The 25,584-nt window shown below is 39.2% G+C and overlaps 1 protein-coding gene across 13 annotated transcripts in view; it reads right to left on the reverse strand.

Moving 5' to 3' along the window:
* Window positions 1–25,584, reverse strand: part of nbeaa (neurobeachin a) — a 108,785-nt gene that overhangs the window by 64,807 nt on the left and 18,394 nt on the right. For all 13 annotated transcript variants that reach the window (XM_024261998.2, XM_024262035.2, XM_024262005.2 and 10 more), the window contains exons 2-3: window positions 6,198–6,429; window positions 1,326–1,426 (exon numbers count right to left, since the gene is read on the reverse strand). In XM_024261998.2, coding sequence (XP_024117766.1) covers window positions 1,326–1,426; window positions 6,198–6,429 — 333 coding nt within the window. The remainder of the gene's footprint in view (window positions 1–1,325; window positions 1,427–6,197; window positions 6,430–25,584) is intronic.

A 25,584-nucleotide genomic window follows, 5' to 3' on the forward strand; every position in this document is an offset into this window, starting at 1 on the left:
CACAGCAGGTCTGACAATATTGAACGGAGCTGACTGTTTCACCTTCACACCTGATTAGGTTGTCGAGGCTTTTTTACATCACAGTTCTACTGCTCTAATAACATTAACACATTTAATCCTCAGTTGCAAGGAAAAAAAGGAATCACAAAGAAATGCCCTTGTCTTGACATCTACACAGAAATCAATCTTGAGACACACAAACTCACACAAGCACATCCTCTTCCTGAGTCTGATTTAGGTACACAAACGTGCTGTTAGTGAAATGGAAACCCAGACTGATCCCTCAGCAAAGCTGGGATGAGGTAGAACTCTTAGAGTGTATTCAGACTGGAAAAGTCCATTGGTCGGAACCAATTAATTTACTCCGGATCTAGTCCTGAACCTTGCGTTTGGTCTGTATTCAGACTGCCATCAAGTGGATATTTGAACCAAAAGCTTGCGGGAAAAAAATATGCGATTAAACATCTCTTCAGTCATTGGTCAAGAGTTATCAGGGCGGGCAAAGCAACAAGAGAAAGAATAGAGGGAGTCCTACATTTTGCAATCCTTGTCGGGATAGTTCACTAAGGCTGGGTTGATCTAAGCTTAATAATTCAATAATCGATCCATAAAAGTAGAGATTGATCTAACACATGATACTAAAGTCAGCTAGCTTGAAGCTAACGTTTAATGGGATTTCTCATAGGACTGCTAATGCTAACACTCAGACGACCTAAACCTACATTGATGACTAAATGAAAACCTTTATATACTCACAGGCATACATTTTCTAAAGTCTTGTAAGGAAATATTTTTTAAGGTAACCATTTGTGATCTAAATTAGTTTTTTTGCTCATACTTTCTTCTTCTTCTGGAATAAAGTCTATGCTACGGCACGATCGCCACCTAGTGGCCAAACTGAAACACCCTCCAGGAAAGGCAATTGTTGGAGCTTCTCCTTTTGAGAATACCATACACTGTATGGTATTAACAATCACATTATAATTTCACTTATACATCTACAGTTTGTGAACTGTGTAGATTACTATAAATATCTTCAAAACATATATAAAGATTATTAATGTATTTCTAAACAAATGTGTCTAAATTGAATTAAATCAAATTTAGTGGATCAAAAGTAAAAAAAAAAAAATCTGAATTGAATCGATCCAAGCTCTGGTGAATCAAATCGACTTTGGAAATTATTGGTGATGACCAATTTTGAACGTAGTAGAATAGAATAGAATAGAAATAGTAATAAGGTTAAGAACACCGCCTTATCAATACTTCTATAAGGAAATGTGACTAGTGTTTTTATAGTATTTTTTTCTGTAACATTGACTTACCCAGATGCCATTGTCTCCTTTCAGCATACTGAAGAGGAGCTTAAGCTCCTTGACTGTAATGCTGTAACTGGCCAGGACTCCCAGCATGTCCACCAGGAGGTCTAAGGAAACACAAGCAGAAGGGTGAGGGTGGTGGTGGTGGGGTAGACAGCAGAGAAAAGTACGTGTTCTCCTCAGTTTGTTTGTGACTCAGCATTTGGACGGCCCTGCTCTCACATTTCTGCGATAAAATATGATGAGGTCATGAAGCAGACACAGTGTGTATACTGCGAGCTTTGGCCAATTCATCATACACTTCAGCCAATGCTGGACTGTGCTTCCTCACCACACAGTCACAGCTGCTTGGGTGTACACAGAACAACCTTGAATCTGAGAGTTGTTCTGTAAAGCATCACCTCACATACAAACTGCTCTTCAACTGTTTTAATTTAAAGGCCTTGTATGCATATATTATTCAAATTTACAGAAACACTGGCCACAAAACAGCAAAAAATCTGAGCTTTTAGCTGTAATTTCCACATCAATTTTGAGGGTATAATTAAAAGCCAGGCATTTGTTGATGACCTTCCTGCTTCACTGACCTTCACTTTACTCAAACACAACAGATCAGTGCAGATATGGCAGAGTTACAGCACAGGCCATTCAGGCTGGATAATGTGCTTAGAGAGCCTCTTTTTTCCCCTATTAAGCCTGCTAGATATGAACAGTCTTCCCATAATAATTCATTCAACAGAGCCATAGCGACAGAAAATAACGGGGGAACGCCCGCTCACTGAAGTGATCGGTATGAGAGGAAAATGCAAACACTCGATATCCCAGATTCAAAAGGATGTTTTTGGTATGAAATAGGTCATTTTGAGCGGCCTGAAATGGGATTTCGAAGAGGAGTCAGTGGGAATTAATATAGTGATCCAAGCAGAATATGCCCTTGTGGTGGAAATACGTCATTTACATTCCAATACTCATAAGTGTAGAGACACCTACAGGTGATTGATGCCACTTTATAGAAATCCCTATTTGTGTCGAATACAGAATATATATTGCATTTTGCCACAAGCCCCATATTTTATCAGTTTCATGGTAAAGTAGAGGGAATGCATGAGGGTAAAATTATTTGGTATCATCGCCTAAAACCAAAAGATCCTGATAAAAGTCTTGCTTTTCACAGTAGGATTTGGATGCTCTACCTGTGCAGATAAAGAATTTTCTCTTGGCACTTTTTCTTTTTCCCACACTCTAAAATCACATTTGTTAAGTCAACTGAAGACTTTTAGGTTTTCCCTTCAGGAGTAAGTGTGGTTAGGCCCTGTAATGGACCAGTAAGTTGTCTAATGCCTCGTTTCCACTGAGCGGTCCAGACCGGACTGGACCGAGCCGGACCAAACATTTAAGCATTTCCATTACAAAATGAACCCATTAACCAGGACCGACTCGTACCATATCTGGTCCGCCGTTGGTTGTAGGTCCATAGAATGGACCTGTTAGGGCGGAGCTTCTGTCATCACACGATGTAACCCACTGACGGGGGGAGAGGTTTTATGACAACAGCAAGCGTCCAACCAGCACTTTCCCCCAACTCAAGATCCAAAGTGAAAATGTTGTCCTCTCAGCTGGATTCTTCATCGACCCCCGCAATTGTCTTGCAAAGAATATTCTTTACAAACAGTATTTCCCCTTATTCGCGGGTAATGTGGACCAGAGGCACGCCAAATCCACGAATATGGAGTTACCCCCCGTTTCCGTCTCACCCAACCCCCGCCGCAAAGAATGTCTGTTACCGATCCATTCCATCAAAAACTATTCCAATCGTGCTGTGTAAACATTTATAGAAGAACACTGGAGTACTGCTCAACATAAAAGGTTTTTTCTCTCTTCAATTCAAATCAATACACTGCTACGCGGTAGAGGCCGGCTTCATCCATAATAAACATTATAATTACAACAGTATTATTATCCACCTTTTTAATTTTTTGTCTGTTTCTAACTCAGCTGATGCAGCTTCTCGCACAGTTTTGACGAACAGCTACGTCATCAGTTTACACCTCGCATGCGCTTCGATGGTCCATTTGACGGCCCATTCTAAACCTGCCTAGAGGGGACTGGTCTGGTCCGTACCGCTCAGTGGAAACGAGGCATTAGGTGTTTCCTGCCTTTGCCTGAAAGCAACTGGGATTCCAACAACTCCAGAAACCATAACCAGGAAAAACCTCATTTAGTCTGTTTACAGATGTTAAAAAAACTCAATTTTACCCCAAAAAAACCCCAAAGATTTCCGATGGAATCCTGCACTAGAACCTTTTAGAAATAGGTTAAATTTCTACATTTTGACAATGTAAGAACTTAACAGAGTTTTCACACCACAAGCACATTCAGATCGTCCCCCACAGTCTTTTCACACGTCTCTGAATGGTTCTCGTGTTCCTTTCAATGGGAAGCCTCCGCGCTCTGCCACTTGCAGAGACGCTCTGCAGGATCTGGATCCAATCTAAAGGCCATCAACAGTCTGCTTGAGAATTTCTGCTCTAACTGGTCGTACTTTCGGTTGGCGAAAGTGCCATCAAACCTTTTAAAGAGAGGATGATAATATATGGTGATGCTGTGTGCATGGCCCCATGGGAAAAAAAAAAAAGAAAATATGTTTTTTAATAGAATTAATTACAATAATTTCTCATTGGTTCTTTCTTTTTAAGGCTTTACTATTCTGTTTTTTGTGTCTTTGAATTTTATTGCACTTGAGGCATGTAAATCACAGAAAAGTGCTATATTAATAAAGCTGATTGATCAGTAAGTGGTAAAAATCAATAAAATGGTTTTGATTTCTATTTTTTGTTTGATTCTACACTATATCACTATAATGTGTCATTTAATGAGAATATCCGTTTACCGTCTCTTCTATATAAAGACGCTCTTACCCTCTGTAGAAAAACGACTAGTGAAGTGATTCCCTGTTTTTTTCCACACAATCTACTCATGTTCGTTTGAGATAGGCGTCCTCTCAAATCAAAGTAGCTGAAGGAGTGGAAAAACTCTGTAAATGTGGTGACAAAAACAATCACTTTGCAACAGCGAGGAAGGAGGAAGCTTCAACCAGCACTTAAAGCTTTCTCCCTGGCAGGTTGTCTCTACGCGTTATGACGAACAGGGCTAATGCAAAGCCACCTGTGTGTGTCTGTGGTTGTGTGTGTGTGGGAGACAAAGGTTTTAAAGGAGAAAATGAATTAAAAATGAAACAAGGCTGTAAGTGTTGCAAGCTTTGTTTGGACTTATCGTTTTGATGACTCTTTGGCTCTAATGATTGGACGGATTGCCAATTGGGCCAATCCAAACCCATCGATGTGATCATTTTCCCCAAAAAATTAAACAATAAGTCTAAAAGTCATTGGAACACGTCCAATTTATTGGCAAAAAATGGGTAACCTTTTATGTATCCTGGTGGTCTGCACAACATTTTAAGATCGTAGACCAGGGATAGGCACCTCCAGGCTTTGAGAGCCACAGTCTCTGCATGTTTTTCAGATATTCAAGCCCTACTCATGACTAATTACCAGTGTCCAGCCAATTAGAACATGTCAGAGCAGGGTATTTTGGAAAACATCCAGGAATGCGGCCCTTGAAGCCTGAAGTTGCCTACCCCTGTTATAAACCAATAGTTGAGCCCTTGGAACAAAAATGTTCATACACATTTTTTCTACTGGCATGTTGCAGGTAACAAACTGGCCATAGCAAACACTTAAGTATAGGTAAGCATGGGTAAATTTGGTGATAAGCAGACCTGTTGTGCAAATGTTTCATTTTTTAACCCTCCTGAACCCTCTGCAAGGGGCCCGTTAGTGTTGTGTTAGTGATAAGTGTGCACTCCTTGCATGTAGCCTAACTGTTAGAAATGAGACAATAGGAGATGAGTCCTATAGGCACCGATGTATCACGAGCACACCTCGTGCATTTAGCTTTTTCGTGTAGCCAGTAAAGAGAGAGTAAGTGCAGCAAAGGGCAAAGTACACCAGTATCACCCATACGTCATACTTGTCCTTACAAATACTTCCTAATACTTTATCACAAACACAACAATGGTACGTTCCATTTGTGAAATACCTTGAGGTGGCCACATGTCTTGCAGTACATTAACTGCAAGTAACATCTGCGCCACCGGCCTCTCTTATCCATGACCCTCTATGACCGGGCAACCCAAAACCCAGCAGCACCTATATGGGTCAACCCCCATATGGGTGCATGTGACTAAAGCATTAGCTGCTATTGATTTGACTGTCACCTGCCAATCAAAAGGTCATCTACGTGTGATGATATAACACAAAATGCACATTCAGGAAATATCTGGAGTATTAAATCTAGCAATAGGAAAACAAGGTTCAATTTTTGAAAAAGGTTCAAGCATATTTGCGTTGCCAGTTTTGTAAATTTTTCATTGGGTTAAGTGGGTTCTGCTTGTGAAACAAGCCACTCAGCTGTTACTTGATAAACTCTGGGTTTTTTTTTTCCTTTATACACCAGCCTCAAAGTGCAGGGCATGGGGTTGCCCCCAGGGCTACCTGCCTGACCAGAACCCTTAGGTTACTTTAGTCGATTGGTTACAGAACAGGCCTCCATTTCCGACTAATGGAAACAGCTTTGCTTCAAAGCCATTGAAGTATGTTTATTGACAAAAGTACTATGTGTGCATGTAGATATGTAAGTGCAATTTTAAAAATAGATATTTGTTTAATAATTTAAAAAACTAGGCCTTTTGGTGTGGAGTTTGCCTGCATGTTGACTTCTGAATACTCGGATTTCTCTTATTAAGCACTTATAAATGACAGCATGCATTGTGCCCTTTCATTGAGTCTCGTGAACAGTAACTTCCTCCGCATGTCTTACCTGCAATCATGTCGTCCACAGTGCTCATTTTGAGCAGCACCTGCTGGATCAGGCCCACCTCGGTGCTGGTCTGCAGGTTGCGCACGCTCTTGCGCAGTATGGCTGTGAACATGCTCCAGATCTCGGCCTGGCACGTCACCTCGCAGTGGGACAGCAGCTCCACCATGCAGCCGATGCTCTCCGCCTCCTGGATGATGAAGTTCGTCTCCAGGTCAAATTCGCCACCCACCAGCTGGAGAGGATGAAGGAGCAGGTAAGGGAAAGAGGGAGGGAGGAGGATGTTTGTGTGAAGAGGAGATAGATTGAAGGGAAAGAGCGGGGACAAAAAAAATAAGAGAGAATGATTTAGTGAAGCTTTTAATCTTTTGTCTCTAAGAGAGATATAAGTCTGGCTTGTGATGGAGGTTGATTGTGGTTTGGAAAGCATTTTCCAGGACGAGGGGATATTGCAACATCATTCATCTGGAAACACACACACACCACCTCTTCCTCCTCTCTCTTTAATATGATACAGCTCTCAGAGCTATCTCAGATCTACACACACATGCGATAGACATAATCAGGATTCACACACGGACACTGATTAGTACACACTTTAGTCTTGGTCCTCTCAGATGGCATTAGTCAGATGATACCACATTTGTCAAATTGAGAGCAAATGTTCCGTCTCTTAATGACTGAAGCACCATAATCACTTGTGAAAGTACAGCCTTCGTTTGATTGTGCCTCACATGCGCCACACACCGATGTGAGCATTCCCACACGGCTCGTGCTCGGTGTACTACGCAGTCCAAGAAGAGGGTTGCCATGGCAACCAGGAAGCTAAAAAAGCTCGGTTGGAGTTATTGAATAGTGTGGGACAGATACACGGAATAGATGTTAGAAGAGCAATGTCTATAAACACCAGCAGGATTCTAAACAATGTCTATAGAAACTTACAAAAACAAGAAGAAAAACGACATTTTACAAAACCAGATTGATCAGAATCATAGTGAGAGGAGAAAAGCTAATTTTGTTTTTGAGTCTTCTGACAAAGTATATTGACTTTAAGTGATTTTGAAACCACATTGATCTTTTAGACAAAAATCACAATGTAGGTCATTGAAATTATAATTCTAAAATTTATTTGGCGATATATCGCAATACTTCATTTGGCAATACTTGTATCAATTTTAAATGAATGCATGGCAATATTTCATTATTTATTTATGGGGGTCCTTTAGTATTTTCTTGAATACTAGAATACTATTTACTGAAAATTATTTTATTGTGGAAACAGGCAATGTTGATTGATTAATTTAAGAACACATATTTCTTGATTTACCAAAAAAAGAAACTGCATGAATTTGCTTGAGTAAAAACAACTTGTATATGTAAATTGCAGTCCTTTACGTTGTGATCATAACATAAAATGAATTTTACCATTTTATTACAATGAATAAATATTCAGGTAGATATTTTTTTCTAAGTCATATACTTTAAAAATAGTGAAAACTTGTTCAGGTAAAGTCTGAGAATATATTGTGATATGTATCGTTTTGTGAGCCAGGTATCGTGATAGATATCGTATTGCCAAACTCATGCCAATACACATCCCTAATTATAACCTCAATTGTCCCTTTAAGCTTAAAGACCCACTCTGATAAAAAAAAAAAAAATGTGTTGTTGGTGTATTTAACATGTTCTCGTAGGTCATAATGGAGGCAGTAGCTCAGGTGGCCAATGATTGAAGGGTCAGCAGTTCAATCCTCGCTCCCCCCAGTCAACTGCTGTTGTGTCCTTGGGCGAGACACTTCACCTTCTCTGCCTCCAGTGGGGCTCTACTGGAGTGTCCTGGTGATGATCAGAGGTAGGTGCATACTTTGTCAGTCTGCCCCAGGGCAGCTGTGGATACTAGCTTATCATCACCAAGTATGAATGACACATGAGTGAATACAGTAATGGGTATACTTTGAAAGCGCTTTAGGCGCCGGGAAAAGCACAGAAAAAGCCAATTTATTATTATTATTATAACTTTTCTGAGTATTTCTTTATTCAAATCATTGTGAATCAGGAGCAGACGAAAAAAATTCAGCTGGCAAAAAGCTTGTAAGTGTGGCGTAGAAGCTACTACGGCGAACCACAAGCTCGCTGCTCCGCTCCTTTCTGATTCATCCACTTCTAGACAACTAGATCCACGTATGTCTTTGTTTTACTCGTCTGAGCTGGCGTCTGGCTCAACCCTAGATATCTGTAATATTGAAATATCACCATTTTTGCTGCAGTGGAGTAATGACAAGGTGGAGTTAGGAAGGGATGTAAGCTAGCGGGAGGATTTGCAAACATATGGATGACGGGAAGTAGGGGCAGGCTAACTCTGGGCCAACAGCCCCGCCCACAACTCAGAGGAGAATGTTTAACAAACCCCTGCTGCTCTGCAGAAATTGTGTCCTCAAAAACAACACAGATTTGTTGTGTATTTTAGCAAAACACCAAACAATTACTAACACAAAAATAAAAGTGAAGTGACCACCGGAAATTATTTTTAGATGATGACTCCAATACAAGGCCAATTTAGGGATATTTTTAAGGGCAAAATTAAATTTATGGCGATAGTGAGGAATTTTATTTTGCCTCATATGACCAAATCGATTTTAAGGTTTGCAGTTTATTTTACAATAATATAGCTGTGCTAGGACATTTCGATTACCGGTTCCTGCCTAAAAAACAAAATTCTGGGTCTATTATGTTTGGAGGATTAAATAAAGAGGAAAAAAATCACCCTTCCACAGAAAGTGGCAGGTTTGGTTGAGCATTAGACGTAGTCTGTTGGAGTGAATGTGAGCGTGCATGCTTGCATCACTTGTCTGTCTGGCTTTATGATGAATTGCCTGAATCTGTAGGTTGTATTCTGCCTTTTGCCTGATAACAGCTGCGACATGCACCAGTTCCCCCTGTGATTCTGAGCAAGATGAAGTGGGTTACAGACAAAAAAAAAAAAAAAAAACATAAAGAGCAGTCATGCAGTCACATCTTTGAACATCAGCTGTAGCTTTCAGATGCAATAAAACATTTATTGCCGTTGCTTCTTTCTCTTAATCTCTCTATTTTCTATACTATTACCTTGACCGACAGCTTGAAACTCATATTGGGTCTCTGATTCAAAGGCCTTCACTCTGTCCTTCAACCATTTCTCACATCCCTTTGTTTTTCTGTTCAGGTCTGTCAATTGATCCTCTGCACTTTTTTTAATGCATTACAATACATAGAAGATGCAGTACCAAAGGAAACGTTTAATATAAAATATCCCAAACCTCTGTGGGGTTTGCTGTCACAGAGCAGTCATTGACTGTACATGAAAACTGGACTGAGTGAGTGTGATATCATCCATAGAAAATGGCTAACTTCAGGTTCCAACCAAATGAAGTCCAGTCTGTCGCCATTTTTTTACGATAAGGACGTTGCCAGTAAGTAAGTATCAATTGATCCATTTCTATGGTAACCATACTTTGATTGACGCATCTAACTGGTCAGGTTATAACTTAAATAACTTGCAATGAAGAAAAAAAAAAAAGCAATGAAAAAAAATTAGAATTAGCAAGAACATATTAAAAATTGATAATTAGAGCAAGAACAAATATAATGACTGAGTAATAACTGTTTATTTCTGTATAAGTCAACGAGATTTTGGCTTCTGGCATCCAGAGTGTACTTCCTGTTTGGTTTGGAAAGCGATGCGGGAGGGATCACTCAGTCCAGTTCTCAATACAGTCAATGATATAGATGCAGTGGTGGTACCCATGGACTTCAATAGGGATAAAACAGCTATTACTCAGTCATTATATTTGTCAGAACAACCATTCTTGCCACACTTCTGGTTCATGTTCTTGCTAAAACAAACGTTTTTTTTTTGTTTGTTTGTTTTTTTTTACAATTGATTACATTTTTTTTTTATTAGTTAGAACCATTCAAGACTTAAACTGACCAATCATATGTCTCAACAAAAGTAGGAGGTGCCCGCTGGCCCCTATGTCGAATGTTGAAAGTGTTTGACAGATTTTTGTGTGGTCCACTTTCAAGTGGGAGGGGTGTGGACATCCAACAAGCTCACTCCTGATTGGCGACGGACTCAACCAATCAGTGGTTACTGACTACATCTGGCTCCAACATGGCGGCTTCCATATCATAAAAAAATGGCGACTGTATAGATTTCATTTTGTTAAAACTGAAAGTAAACCATTTTCTGTGAGAGACGTAAGTCCCGTTCTCATATGTAGCCAATGATCTACATACATCCCTACAGTTACCATGTCCAAATGCATAGGAGAAGAGGAGGGGTTTGGAGATCCCATTTCACACATTTTACACACAGGACATCTATCGGATGCAAGCCCGCTCGAGTGCTGCACCAGCATGATCTCCCTCCGCTTGCTCTTCCCATTCAAAGCCTAACAGCAGATAAGAGAGGTGACGCAAAACCCTGCAACAAACTAAGTCTCGTGACACACAATACAGCAGAAAAAAAAAAAAAAGCTTGACAGCCAGAGGCACAGCAGGAGAAGGAAGAAATGCCTTGGTAATTATAACCCCCTCCTGGCTAAGCAAACAGCTGAAAATGACATTTTAAACCTGGATAAGTCCATCAACTTCCGCCTAGAAACACAAATAGGAAGACAGTCAGATGCAACGAGAGGCCAATATGAGATTTTATTTTTCAGCATAAATTAGAAAATTTAAATCAAAACAAAGTTCTGCATTTCTTGTGGTGTCAATAAAAGTGAAAGATGCTTAAACCTCTTATTGGCTCAAATGGGCCTTTCAGTTGGCGGTAGAAATAAGCGAGCAGCCTAAACAGCAATAAGCGTGATCATAAAGAGACCGAGTGCGCCTGAGCACCGCCCCTATCATGCACAACAACAAAAGACTAATTAGTTTTACGAGGGAACACGATTCCTTTGAATGAACACTCGTAACCTTTGATCTCTCTTTTTCTTCTCAGCTCTGTGAGTCCACATGGGTCAAGCCCCGCCCATGAAGGGGGAGCTCGTTAAGCAATCATACAAAAGGAATGTTTTTTTTAAACATTAGTGAAATGATGCAGACGATGGACGGGCCTCTCCTCCCAGACGCTGACCGTCCCTGCTTTCTTGGAACCAGGTTGAAGGTGTTTGCTTAGCGATGATTGCTCCCCAAGCGTAACCACTCGTCCCTGCATGCTTCATTCACACGTTTACCGCCACACAAACAATAAGCCGGGAGGGCGGCTCGTCAAACAGCTCGTCGTCAAGCGTGCTGTTAAGGAAGTGGTAGTTTTTGGTTTGGAGACCACTAGAAGGTCGGACAGGTAAACACTCCAGCAGTGGAGCGGTGCTTCAGAACATCCCTGCATGCTTGAATATTTAATGTGCACTAGATAGTGTGAAGTGTTTACATTGCTCCGACTAATAACAACCTTGAGACACTGCTGAGCATTTCTCAGCCTGCTGGAAATCGCTTCTCTTGCTTGGTATTCTTTCCTGGTCAGCTCTGCATGGGCCGCCCTTTCAAAGTAAAGTACGCCGGCCACAGATCTTTGTGAGATCCTGATAGTGTGAAGGGAAGTGCCAGAGCTGTCTTCACACCACAAAGGCCTCCTATGAGCAGGTTCCACGGGCTCTCATAAGAGGGTAAGCACCTTTTCTAGCCTTTTCTAACCCTTTTTTCTAGACCTTCAACTCCCTTCTCAAGCTGTCCAGAATTTCTTCAATGGTTGCTTCAAAAGAAAAAGGTGTTACAGCTAAAACATGTAGGTGTGAGGATGATGGCCTTGAGAGAATATTTTTAGTTCTGTTTTCTTGGTTCATGTTCTGTTTTGAGGTTTTGTATCACAATTTCGCCTGGTTTCATTTGATAGTAGAGGTGTTTGATATGCATTTCGATACATAGTCCACAAATTGAAACACAAAAGATTCCAATATCTTTGAGGCGATACAATATATCGATAAAATCTCTCTATATATAATATTAATTTGGCATTTAACTGCATAAATAAAAATCCCTTTTAACAGAGGACATTTTTGTTTACAGCAACAAAAACAAAATGTTTTGCATTTAGTGTTTACAAAAGGGATAATGTCCAATGGGGTGTTCATAATCCAAAACTAATGGACGATACGGAGACATGAACTGTATACCATTGTCCCATATGAAATTACGAAATATAAAATCTATTATAATTTATTAGTATTTTAATCTCGTTATTTAAGTTTAAATCATAGAAGACAGGGACTATTTGATATGCAGTGTGAGTTGTTGTCATGGTAATGACTATCACGCCTGCACCGTCCTTGTTCTGCTGTAGCGGAGGAAAGTGGATCATAGACTAAATGTCATGTTAAGTGATACATAGAATCATTTCAGAGGGAACGTTCACCTCTAACTGACTATTTTAGTCCAGATGATAGAGCAAAAATTTGTATTTTAAAAGAAACAAAAGCCCAGATATTTTCTTAGAATGTTTTATTGGCATGAAATGTCCACTTTTAACTCTTATCATTCAATGTGCATCAACAAACAAACAATTTATTTCATTAATTAATGATTAATGATTTATAAAAGCACATTTACTATGTGTCAAACAATAACGTAAAGAGTACTGAAAAACAATCTATTTAAAGTTAAAGGCGACACTGTTGTAGATGATAAAGCTTGACAGACATACTTGCATGTCCATTATAGAGCCATTTAAAGGAGCTATATCATGTTATTCTTAAGCCTTTCATAGTAAACTGTATCCATATGTATGATAATCTATGACCTTTGGCACACTAAAGATAATTTTTTAAATGAAATCTGAGTTATTCTCATGAGCTCGTTTTCTACCTGGAAGTAAAACGCCTCGATCTCTGAGGCACCGCCTTTTGCTCCTTGTGAGTATCGCCCATTTCATGGTATCATCCTGGGCAGCGTGTCTGCGTTTCCCCCGCAAAAAACAAAAAAACATCTTACATCGCTTGCAAAGATGAATGGGAATAATGTGCATATAAGAAAGTGGCTGTGTGTGTTAGAGAATTTCCCCATGGGAGTAGTAAAGGATTATTGATAGCTTGGGGGCAGTGCTGACAGCGCATAATCTTCCTGGAAGGGGCTGTTCCTCACCTTTATTTCGTCACAATGTAAGGAATTAATCGTTTTTGTTGATTGGGAAGGGCTAGTGCTCAGAAAGCAGGGTTTTAGAGTAATGCTTAGAAATGTGTGAATGGAGCAAAATACAGCTTTGGGGTTGGTTTTTACAACATTTGAATACACTTTAAAGCTCAAAAAAAGACGATTTTGCATGATATAGGTCTTTTAAAGGACAGAAATCTTTTCTGCTCCAAGTTGATTTTGTCCCAGTAACTAACCAGCATAATATATAAATATTCAAGCTATATTATTCATTTTTTTCACTTTTTAATAGACACCCTGCACCCATTCAGAATCGATTATCATGGCATAATATGTTTTAACTTTGAGTTTTCATTTTAGCAGCCCGATAACTTTGACTTTCAGTGCTGCTGAGCAAGTGATGCACATGAAGAGAAAGAACCGCACTGCAGGCAAAAACAACCCAAAGTGAACTACGATGAAAAAGTCAGAGCAAGGTACAGATCTGTAGAGATTAAAAAAATACACCTGGCAGTTCTGCAACCAATTGAGAGTATGTTGCTGCAAGAGCAAATATGTAACTTCTATAGGTCTGAGGGAGAAATAAATCAGTTTTAAGGTGGATTTGCACATTTTTTATTCTCCCTCAATTACTCACACCAATAGCACTTTTAAGTTCCACTCCGATCTTCTTTTGATCTATTTTCAAAGTGTTCCTAGTGGTTTTTTAATTATGGTTATGCTGTTTTTATCCAAACTCAAAGAACCTATATCATTTTCTAGTTTCTGCAGAGCAGTAGGGGTTCATCAGAAATTTGCTTCTGAGTTGAAGGCAGGAGTGTTTGTATTTCCCATCATCCCCTTGTACACACTTTCGCCTGATAGCTTACAGAGCCCTCACAGCCACAACTTAACATTATCGGTGTAACAAAAATGGTAAATGGTAAATGGCGTATACTTGTATAGCGCTTTCTACCCTCCTTCAAGGGCCCAAAGCGCTTCACAGTCACAGACCCATTCACCCATTCACACACACATTCACACACTGGTGGTGGCTCCGCTGTCGAACACTGGCGCCAACCTCCCACCAGAGGCAATTCGGGGTTCAGTGTCTTGCCCAAGGACACTTCGACACATGGGTGGGCAAGGCGGAGTCGAACCAGCTCACTTCTGATCAGGAGTCGACCGCCCTACCGCTGCACCACGGCCGCCCACAAAATGACGAGTAATATTGGAGCTATTGGAGCCAGATGCCAGCTCAGATGAGAAAAACAAAAACGTACATGTATCTTGTCATCTACCAACGGAGGCATCAGAATGGAGTGGCCTGCCTTTATAGGTCCTACATTCCACCTACAAGCCTTTTCCAGCTGCATTTGTTCACCTGTCCCTGATTCACAATGACCTGAATAAAGAAATACACAGAAATGCTATTTTAAGATTAATTTTCTTAAAATATGTCCTCTATAATGAGATAAATGCTACAAGAAATTGTTAAAAACACGATGTTCAATGGAGTGGGTCTTCAAGTTGAATTAAAATAAATACGTTTATTTATATGTTTGTGGTTTTCCTTGTTAGAATCATCAACATGAAAGAAAAAAATGATAGCTGGCATGCCTGCCAATTATTTTCTGTCAGTTTAATCACTAAACATATTTTAATGCTTTTTACTGCATTATTCCTGTTTGCTGACTTGCTTTTCAATAAAGAAATCCGCATTTTAATCCTGAATAGCAGCTATTTCTAAAGGCCTGTTAAATGAACAGCACTAATAATGACATAATTTGTCAGAAATAAACCGTCCTGTCAGACCCACCACTGTGATGTTACATCAAACAAGTGATTATGCTTGCTAATCACTTTAACTGAGTGCTGAGCAGTGGGTGGCTATCAAGGACATACTGGCTACAAATAAAAAAAACAGGCACCTGTTGCTCATTAAAGCCATCAGAGATGACAGGTCAAAGAGACGAATGGACGGTCAATGCTCCCCCCTCTCCTCCTACTTACATTTCAATTGAGCCTTTGGTAGTGGCATCATCAATATGCAACTTCAAAGCCCCCTGGGAGAATGCCGGAGAGGGCTGTGTTTGTTTGCGGCGCGCGGGCGCACGAGTGTGGCTCATTACTCATTTGTGCACCCTCGGTGAGTTGTGGCTATTCAGCCCCTTTTGTGTACAGAGCGTGAGGCGGGGGGACGGGGGGGTGGAGGACAAGAGGCCCATCCACACAGGAGATCACAGATTATACACTTGGTGCTTCGCCGAGAGGGCTCGACAGAGCACAGGAGAGCAAAATTGAAGGAGAGTGAGGAGGAACGGAGGGATGTGGAACTGGCGGTGGGGGGAGAGGATAAAACAAACAACGGCGAGGTAGTGCTGTGAACTGCAAGATGAAATGGAGAGAACTCTGGTGAGGCTGAGCAGAGGGGGAGATGGAGCGGAAAAGAAAGTGAAGGGGAACGTTCTTGTGCTCCTCTTATCAGAGCGGTTTTTATAGCCCGGAGCTTTCCAATGTGTGGTGGAGCATTTAGTGCTCCACTGATGACCATAGCAAATCTCTGCAAAGATATGGATTATGTTGGAGCTAAACTGGCCACTAAACACCCAATAATCCTCATTCTGCTTGCAGTGTGACCTCATTTTTTTTGGAAAAGTGCATTGATAAGAGCAGCAGTTGGTTATAACCCGGAATCATATGGAGAGAATTTTTGTGCTTTTATTTTGAAGGTTTTTTATAAAGTATGCATTCAAGATGTGTGGAAAGGAAGAAAAACGATGGGTCGGGTGTCGAGATGGCAATAGAGTGTTAAAGTGTGTGTCCATCTGATTGTAATCAGCGTTGACATATTGACCGACTGTAGCCTCCACACATTGGGGGAGGGGGGATCAGGGGGCAGGCCCATGGACTTTGTTTCCCATGGGCTTTTATACAAGTGTCTGCACAGATGGCGTATGAGACACGACGCAGCCCCGACTCATTAAAAACCGGGACAACCTCATGATTGCACACTCAGCAAAACAAGCATCTCAGCCCCACAAGTGTATGACTCCGCCTGAAGTGTGTCTCCTTTACTTTAGAGGTTAAAACGACACCAGATATAGGAATGGAATAACAGATTCATAGCACCACACAGGACTTAAACATTGTCTTTAGAAATATAGAACTGATTACATAAAATTTGTTTGGGGGTGCATAGGAAGGTGTTTTTTATGCCTCTCTGTGACCTAGTTGAGTAACACTGGGTTTATGTTGAGCCTACATGAAGCACCACCAGACATCTGCCAGTTTTTGGATCGATGCTTGTTACCGTACTTGAACTAATACAAACTAGATGGCAGCATAGGTTATTCGGTACATGATAGATGAAGAAGAAGCAGGCTAAATGTCAAATTGAAGGTTACTTTGGGTTTTTAATTTTTGAGAATGCTGTAACATCAGTGATTTTAATTTTTCAAAAAGTGGGCTTTCTCAAGCACACTCTGTGATAGATTTAGCGTTGGATATACAAAAATAAAATTTGGTTGATAAAATCAATTATTCGATTTGAATCAATTTAGGCTTAAAAGATAAATAAATTAATAAAAATGTAAATCGATTTAGCACATAAAGCTAAAGTCCGCTAGCTTGATGTTAAGGTTTACTGGAATTTCCTATAGGACGGCTAATGCTAACGCTCAGACGACCTAAGCATAAATTGTTGACTAAATGAACATCCTTATTTACTTACAGGCATGAACTTTCCAAACTCTTATAAGGAAATATAATTTGTAATCATTTGTGATCTAAAGCATCATTTTTTACTCATACTGTCTTCTTCTTCTGGAATAAGGTGTAATGCTATAGCACGATCACCACCTAGTGGCCAAACTGAAACGTCCTCCAGAAACAGAACAATGTTTACAATGTTAATGATCTAAACATTTTTGCTAGAACTTCTCCTTTTGAGAAACTATATAACCCTTTATGCTATTAACAATCTCATTATTTCACTAATAAATTTTATTCTGTGAACTGTATCAGATTAGTATAAATATATTTAAAACATATCATAGATTATTAATGTATTTCTAAACAATTGTGTATAAATGTGTAAATTCAAAATTGAATTGAAGAATCGAAAGAATCGAAAAAAATCGATCCAGGCTTTTGTGAATCGAATTGTATTGTTTCTGGAAATTATGATCGATCACCAGCCCTTTACAAAAACCAGGAAGTACCCAGTCCGATGTGTCTAAGCAGACCAGTTAGAGTAAAGGCCTGGTGGTGCATTCTGAGTATTGACTGTACATGAGAACTGAAGTGACTCCTCCCCCCTCACGTTCCAAATAGGAAGTAAGTACTTGCTGACTCCAATAAACTAAAATCCCATTGAGAAATAAACTTATATTATTCCGTCATTTTCCCTATCCAAATATCTTTTTTTTTTTTACTATGTTCTTGCTAGTCCTACTTTTTTTTAATATATTTTTTCTGTATGGCAAGTTTTTCAACTAATAAACTGACCAATCAGATAGTTCAATAAAAGTAGGTGGTCTCACGTTAAATGTTCGAATCGTTTGGATGACAAATTCTCCCGCTTCTAGTGGTGGGGGTCGGGACTTCCAAAGAGCTCACTCGAAAAAGTGGTTGCCATAGCAATAATGACTTAAACCGATTCGGACCAATCAATACTTACTGGCATCGTCCCAAATCTTGGTGTTCATTTTGCGAAGAAAAAAAAGGCAAGTAAATTTACTTTATTTTCATGGAACCAGAAGTAAACCATTTTCTTTGGGTGATGTCACACTCACTCGGTCCAGTTCTGTTATACATTCAATGGTTCTGAGCCAGAAACATTTTAATAGCTATGTGAAGACCAACAGCCTCAAATTGTTTCTTTGTCTTTATTTATCTGCTACAGTTGGTCAATGTTGATTACAATTGGAGGGACACACTAACAATTTAGGAATGCATTTTTGACATTATTTCATATCTTTAAACACGTTGGCACTATCTGATTACTTTATTTTCATTTATTGATGCTATTACATCATGTTAAATAAATAACCCAATTAAGCAGTCAGATCATTTGGTGGCTCTTCATAGCCGTTGGGATACTGAGATCAATTTCAAATTATTGTTTTAATCTCCAAATCTTTCTCTCTCTCTGGATTTTTTGCTTTTTCCTTTTATTCTCTACAGGTAGAACTTGGGATGACTGAGCAACTGTTGATGCTACAGGTAAGCTTCTGATGGTGTGAAAACATAGAGAGAGGTGAAGACGCGTATCTTTATGGTGCAAACGAACAGGTAACTCAACAGGTTGTCGACAAGGGCTACACGTTCAGGTCTGTTCAGGTCCTGGTGATGTGTTTAATGTAATCATGTCCGTATGGTCAAAGACCAACGACAGCGGCGAAAATTTTATCAGCAAAAATGATCGTATCAAGCTGATAATAGTAATTACTTTTTATGCAGTTTCTGGGACAGATAAAACAGAAGCAACATCAGGACATCTGATAAACAAACCAATTTTCAGATATTAAAGAAACCAGTTCCAGCCAACGTCTGATTGTAATCTGAAAGCATGGATCCTTTATATCAACTGAACAAAATTTTTGAGACTGTCTATTAATAAAAGGAGTAAAAACCAATTCCTCTGTTTAAAAATAACTCTTGTGCTTTTTGGGAAATGAGTCTGACAAAGAAACAGCCATCATTGCCCCTTGAAATTGACAGATCTTCTTCCCACCACTCTCTGTGATAGGACTGAGACTAATAGGCATGTATGGCAAGTCCTTTCATCTTCCCCCTACACACTGGTGGATGCACAAGACTCTTAGAAGGCACCAGAGGATGCAAAAAATACCCAGCAAGGTTCAAAATAACACTGAAGTCTAAAAAAAAGCAAAAGTCACATTTCTTTTTAAGCATTTAGAAAATAAAACTGAAGATCCATCTGTTTTTGCATAAGGGTATGCTAATAGAAAAACAAGAACGTCCACACAAAGGCGATGTTGCCCGTGGGCAGTAAACATGTTTCCAATTTGCTAGTTGGGTTCTGTCAAGGGCATCACTTCGGAAAAGGTAACAAATTCCAATCAAACATCCGGTACTTCCAATTTGGCAAATGAGTTTGAGGTTTTAGAGTCAAGAGCAGGGATACTTGTTTATTGTGAGCCAGGCTGCACTCTGGGCAGAACAAAAAGGCAGTAATATGCTTCTCTGAACATGTATTAAAGAAATCACAGCCTATTGAGCCATCTCTTGTACTGTAATGTCAGTTTCTATCATCAAAAACCAGGAGACAAAAGAGGCAAAACTTGATTAAAAAAAAAAACAGTTGTGATGGTGAAATTTAATGCCCGCCATTCTTCTGCAGTTCAAACCAAAACAGCTCAATGTGCCTTTTGCTGTCCCGAAACACTGACTCAAATCATGTCAAGTGCCAAACCAGCTGTACACACCTACCATCAAAAGTGCAAAATCATTAGCACTTGACAAAGTCCACCACAACACTCATGAAACTCAAAGGGCAAGAGCCTTTTAAACAATTCCTTGCAAAAAAAAGTCTATCTTAGTAATTCACACACACACAGTTCATCCCCTAACACATTCATACACACACATACACATGACAGCTGAAAAACCCACATAGCGCGAGCAAGCAAAGAATAAGGACAAATTAAGAGCGGAGGACGAAATCTGCAGGGATGCAGATCCTTCCCAAAATAATACAAAAATAATGAGACGTCATTAGGTATCATTAACACTGCTTTGGAAAAGAAGTCTAATTTAAAAAAAGAAAGCCTGTTCTGGCGCCTTTGCTCTTTTTAAAGCTTCTTTTCTTTCCACCTCAACAAAGAGAAGAGAGTCAAGAGAGGGTAAGGAGGCATCACAAAGCGGGACTTTTGTCAGTGGGGTGGAAAGGAAAGGCACAGAGCTAATGTAATGAGGTAAAGGGAAATCATAAATGAATAAACAAAAAGATACAGAAAAAATACAGTAAACCAATTTCAGCACAATGGACAGCTCCCATACCCTCTCTGCTAACAGATGCGCTGAAAATTGAGACCATCATCAATACGGAGAACATTTCTAATCAAAAAATGTAAATTATGAGTAATTTTGGAAAAGTAAAAAATTATAGAGCACAGTTGTTTGCAGATATTGCAGCTGCAAGGAAAAAGAGGAAAAAGTGTTTACTGCTAAGACATTGAAGAGAAAAATGAGGTCAAAGACTGCAAAAACTGAGGGCTGCAGCCAAGTCATCACAAAGCTGACTCCATCCACCAGCGTTTAAGAAAAAAAAAAAAGAAAACTGCCACCTGATTGGCCAAAGAGGCTTAGTAACGGATCAAGCAATAAGCTTTATCACATGCTTTTGGGTTGCAAACAAAAAACATTTTTTTTGTCCTGTAGGGAGTCACATGATTCCCTCTTTTTTGTTGTTTTTCTCTAACATGCTGTGTATGCACACTCATGGAGGTGTCTCACTAGCTCACTATGGCACAGAAATAGTCATACAAACATACAGAAGATGTGAAAGTTTTGCAAATGTTTCCCTAAATACAAGATATAGGTTGGGAGCCCCTCTACACCAAAAACGGTTGCAGGTTTTTGCATATCAAACTCTTTTAACATCTAAACGTGTTTGGGAGGTATCCGTTTATACAATGTTTTTACTTTGTTTCAAAATAACATATGTTTTTTTAATAAATTGTTTATATTTTCTCATTGATGCTCACCTTCAGGGATGCCAGGTTAGTTAATTGATAAAAATTCTGACTAATTTGTTAATGGTTTCAAGTAAAACTACTCCTACTATGTGAATCCTGCAAGGTTATTTCACACAAAAACATTTATTCCACCACAGAACATTATTGTTATAAACAGAAAATGTAAAAGCATTTGTTTGTTTCATTGTTTGAGGGAAAACAGCGTTCATCTTATCCAGAAAACAGGGCTTAGAGGAAAACAATGGTTATATGATTGTAACAGCAGCTAATGTTACGCATCACATTGAGGCTTTTTCAAATAAATATTCATAAAAATGCAAAACAGGTTCTGTTTTCCCTCACAGACAAAATCCCGCTTCCAAAGCAAGTTACAGAAAAAAAACACTTCAAACAAAACAGACTTACTAATCTCACTCGTCAAAAAAGAACAACAAACCCTGCTCCAAGCTGCTGCACCACCACTGTGACCTGCTCAGCTGGCCTCTGATTTGTGGGCGGGGACTATTTATAACCACACTCCCCTTCATTAACCGGAATCCATAAATGAGAGCTCTCTGTTTACATGACTTCACGCTAGCTTACAGATCCTCACAAACCCAACCTAACATTAGCAGTGCAACAAAAATGGCGAGCAATATCGGAGCTATCCAGCCGTACAGTTTTGAGCCAGCTCAAACAAAGAAAACAAAGACGTACATGAGAATACATCACAGTGGAGCAGACTAGGAAGCTTGTGGCCTACCCAGCTTAATCTAAAATTCAAACTCATGTTTATTGTCTGCTTCTGAATCATTTTTTGGCTTAATTTTCTTAATATATGTCCTCCATTAAAAAAAAAAAAAAAACATTAGAAAATGTTGCAAACACCAAAAACGCTATTTTCATGGGAGGAGTTCTTTACAACTTTTGAAATATACATTTATACGTTTTCTTATATCAAACAACTCTATCTGACTTAAGTTAATAATTGCTATATCTAATAAATGAAATGTGACATAAGTGTGTCTTTGTTATTGTTTTCTATTTCCTATCAATGCATTTTACCATTTTTTACTCATTTGGGAATGAGTTCGAAAAAAGAGTGTTTTACCAGTATTTTTCACAATCTATGCTTGAAATCAATTAATCAATCAATCAAAGTTACATTAAGCAAGCCCCTGATAACAGACGTCAGAGTTCAGGTAAAGTGGAAAATATTCATTCTTCCGTGATAAAGATCCAATTAAATTTATAAAAAACGATGGTTAATCTTTTTGCCCTGATACATAATCTGAGCCTGAACTGAGTCGTCTTAGTGCTAAAATTATATTTTTCGAAATTGAATTATTATTTTTTTAAATCTGAAGAAACTTTTACAAATGAACAACTGCTTTATTGAACGTTGACCTTTTGTTAAAGGTCTACAGACATTTTTTAAGTTGCCTTTTTAGATTAGAGTTTACGCAGGGCGATTTTGTTGTGAAGAATAGATTTTCCAGAGACCGGGAGCTCAGAAACATTAGACGTCAACTTCAGCCTCATTCAGGCTCCAAAAAAGCGCTGCTTTAGTGGGCCAAAGAGAGATATTGCTGTAGTTCTTCGCTAAAACACAGCAAACAGATTTGAACTTTCATACTGTGTTGGCTTACAAATCATAATGGGGTCACCTTGTAATTTTTGATCAAAGAGGCCAATTTCAGAGTTCAACAACAGTTAACCCAGTATGATAAACTAAATAAAGATTGCTGGACCAGCGTTCACAGAAATCCATGAAAACACCGACAAGTTATCCATGAGATTTAGATATTGATGCTGCCTATTTATATAAAACCCATCTCTGCCTAAAGCGTTGTACTTCCTTTAGTTCCTTTACAGGTACATTCAGCGCAACCTAACTCTTCCCAATACTTTACAATTCCTGGCTTGTGTGCTGTGATAGAAGCAAAACGAGAGAAAAATTCAACATAAGCATCTATGGGGGTTTGTTGGCACCTCGTTTGTAGAGTATAAAACATGTGGACCAAAAAGTGTTCAATTCTTCATAAGAAATCACACCAAGTTGCCATCACCTAAAATGTGTATTTTTCATGTAGGATGTTACGGTGAAGACAAAATCCCAGGTTTACAGCTTCAAGCGGAGCATTTCTCAGAGCCAGTGATGCATGTTTGGATATGTCGTCTTGTGTCAGGTGCTTTTGTATTGTGACAAGGACAACGGCGTGATTCAATGGTGGAGTTAACCACCGATCAACAAAAACGTGAATGGAGTAAAACAGAATGACATCACCAGACGCTTTTCATTGAAAAATGTAGGACGGCGACTTTTCCCCCTGCAGAGACCAAGTAAAAACACAAGCCAAGATGAATTTATTACAAAAGTGCATACATCTAGAAATATAGAACACAGAAAGTACATATATCTAAAACAATAAACACCGAATGAACAAAATATGTTGCTTGATGACATTGCAGGGAACATTTCAGTACCTCATTAAACAAATCTGAACACACTGCTTGAGTATGAGTTTGAGACTTTTCCCCAGCAACTTCTCATGAATAATTATTCTTATTTGACAAAAGCTACACTGAAAAAAGGAATTAAACACATATTCTTATGGTAAAACAGGTCCAATTCAACATGCAGAAAGTCAAAGGAGTTAGCGGAGTACCACTAGGTCTCAACAGAGATTACTTTAAGGGCCATAGAAACCTCTGCACCAAAAAAAAAAAAAATCAGACTTTAAGAGTCCACTCCAAAAGAAAAAAATAACATAAAAAGTGCTTCCTCCCTATAGATTCAGCCCAACATTTTTAAAAGAAAGCAGACATTGCGTTTGGGAACGCCTACCCTTCACCAGTGGCCCTTATCATAACATAAACCATTATGATTGATGTATTGGGAACAGGAGAATTATCATTAAAAATGAGCTTTCCCACCAGGGGGACAAGCAGGTCTCGACAAGAGAAGGGTGAGAGGGAGAGGGGCTCAGAAGTGGTGAGAATCAGAGAAAAAAAAAAAAAGAATCAGGAACAAAGAAGGAAACTGAGATGAAGTCTTAGGAGCAGTGTGAAGGGGGGGTAGTCACTGACAACTAAAGAAAAAATGGGTAGAAACAAATGAGACACGCTGGCGCTGTGACACGGGGAGCAGAAAGTTAGGAGAAACGTGTAAAGGACAGATCTCTAGGGCTTAGTTTTAAAAGACATACCTTATTTCTGAAGTTGCCATAGTTTCCTCAAGTGTGTGATATACTTTGGCCAATTTATCTTAGAGAAACAGAGGAAGTGTTCCCCTTTCAGCCATAATTTTACTGCTGCATTCAAGGACAGTTGTTTTCCAGGGAAAGAATGACGACAGCCTCTTCTGTGGTTTTTTTTTTCAGGTAAACACTGAATTTATTACCTCCTTCAATCATTACACTGATACTACCTTAAGATTTTCAATTTTTAAAAGCTTAACATAAAGATTAGTGCTGGGTGATATGACGATATATATCATTATTTTGGTATAAAATAATCTATATCATGATATGCATTTTTTTCCAGAACTAACAAGGAGATTCCATTAGATGTTCCAAATGGGACAGTACCCAGTTCAATGTTTTCACAACCTTAAAACTCCATTTTATGTAGGATTTGAACACATTTTAATTCAATTTTCTATTAAAAAAAAACGTTTTTTTTAGGGTATAAAATAATTTCATGCATCAAATATTAAACGTTCATTAAAAACAATTAGAAATTCAAAAAAACAATTTCCTTGCCTGGAAAAATACAAGAATTTGCCCTAAATGAAACCAAATCATAGATGTGGTGAATACATGTTGCATTTTCTGTTTCGATTTAATTAATCCGATTAACCTGGACGAGGACACGGCAACCTAAAAAACACTCTTGCCAGTCTTGCATAACAGTCTTTTTTCTGCAGCTGCAGGGCTTCGGTTATTTTGGTTTCCACCGTCCGGAGCAGCTGCTAAAAAGAGTCAAGAGCTGCTGCTATTGTTGGGATACTGAAATATAGATCTGCTGACTTTCTAACTGGCCCTTCTGGCCTTTTCGAGTCTTTGCTAAACGAATAAATAACATTTTTATGGGAAAGTAGAACCCTTTTTTCGTTGTGTGGATCTGTGACTATCTGTATTGTAAAGCAGGTGTAGACAAGCTGATGCTAAGTTCAAAGGGCAGCGGATAAATCCAGCAGGCCCGACTCAGGCCAGGCTGGTGGCAATTCGGGACGTCTAATCTGACTGTTTGGTTTCGGCTGCCCCGAATAAATGTGTGTGCGTTAAGTGTGTCAGCGCTCACACGCTGTGTGCGCGTTGGCCATCCTCTGAAACAATAAGGAGTACTGTTTCATTGAGCCACAGCTGATGGAGGATCAAGAGGCGGCGAGCAGCTCCAATGAGTCTCGGTAATCCGTCATCATGGGACAGAAGTGGGAATAACACACAGGGGAAAGGGCGGAAAAGTAGCAGGACGCCGCGGACTCCACACACATGTTAGAGCTGAAATAGTTATTTTGGTTCATTATTTTATTCAAGATGATCGACTTCAAGATTTTGTTTTTAAAGATAAGCCCA

Source organism: Oryzias melastigma, linkage group LG14 (genome assembly GCF_002922805.2).
Source record: "Oryzias melastigma strain HK-1 linkage group LG14, ASM292280v2, whole genome shotgun sequence".
NCBI classification, from domain to species: domain Eukaryota; kingdom Metazoa; phylum Chordata; class Actinopteri; order Beloniformes; family Adrianichthyidae; genus Oryzias; species Oryzias melastigma.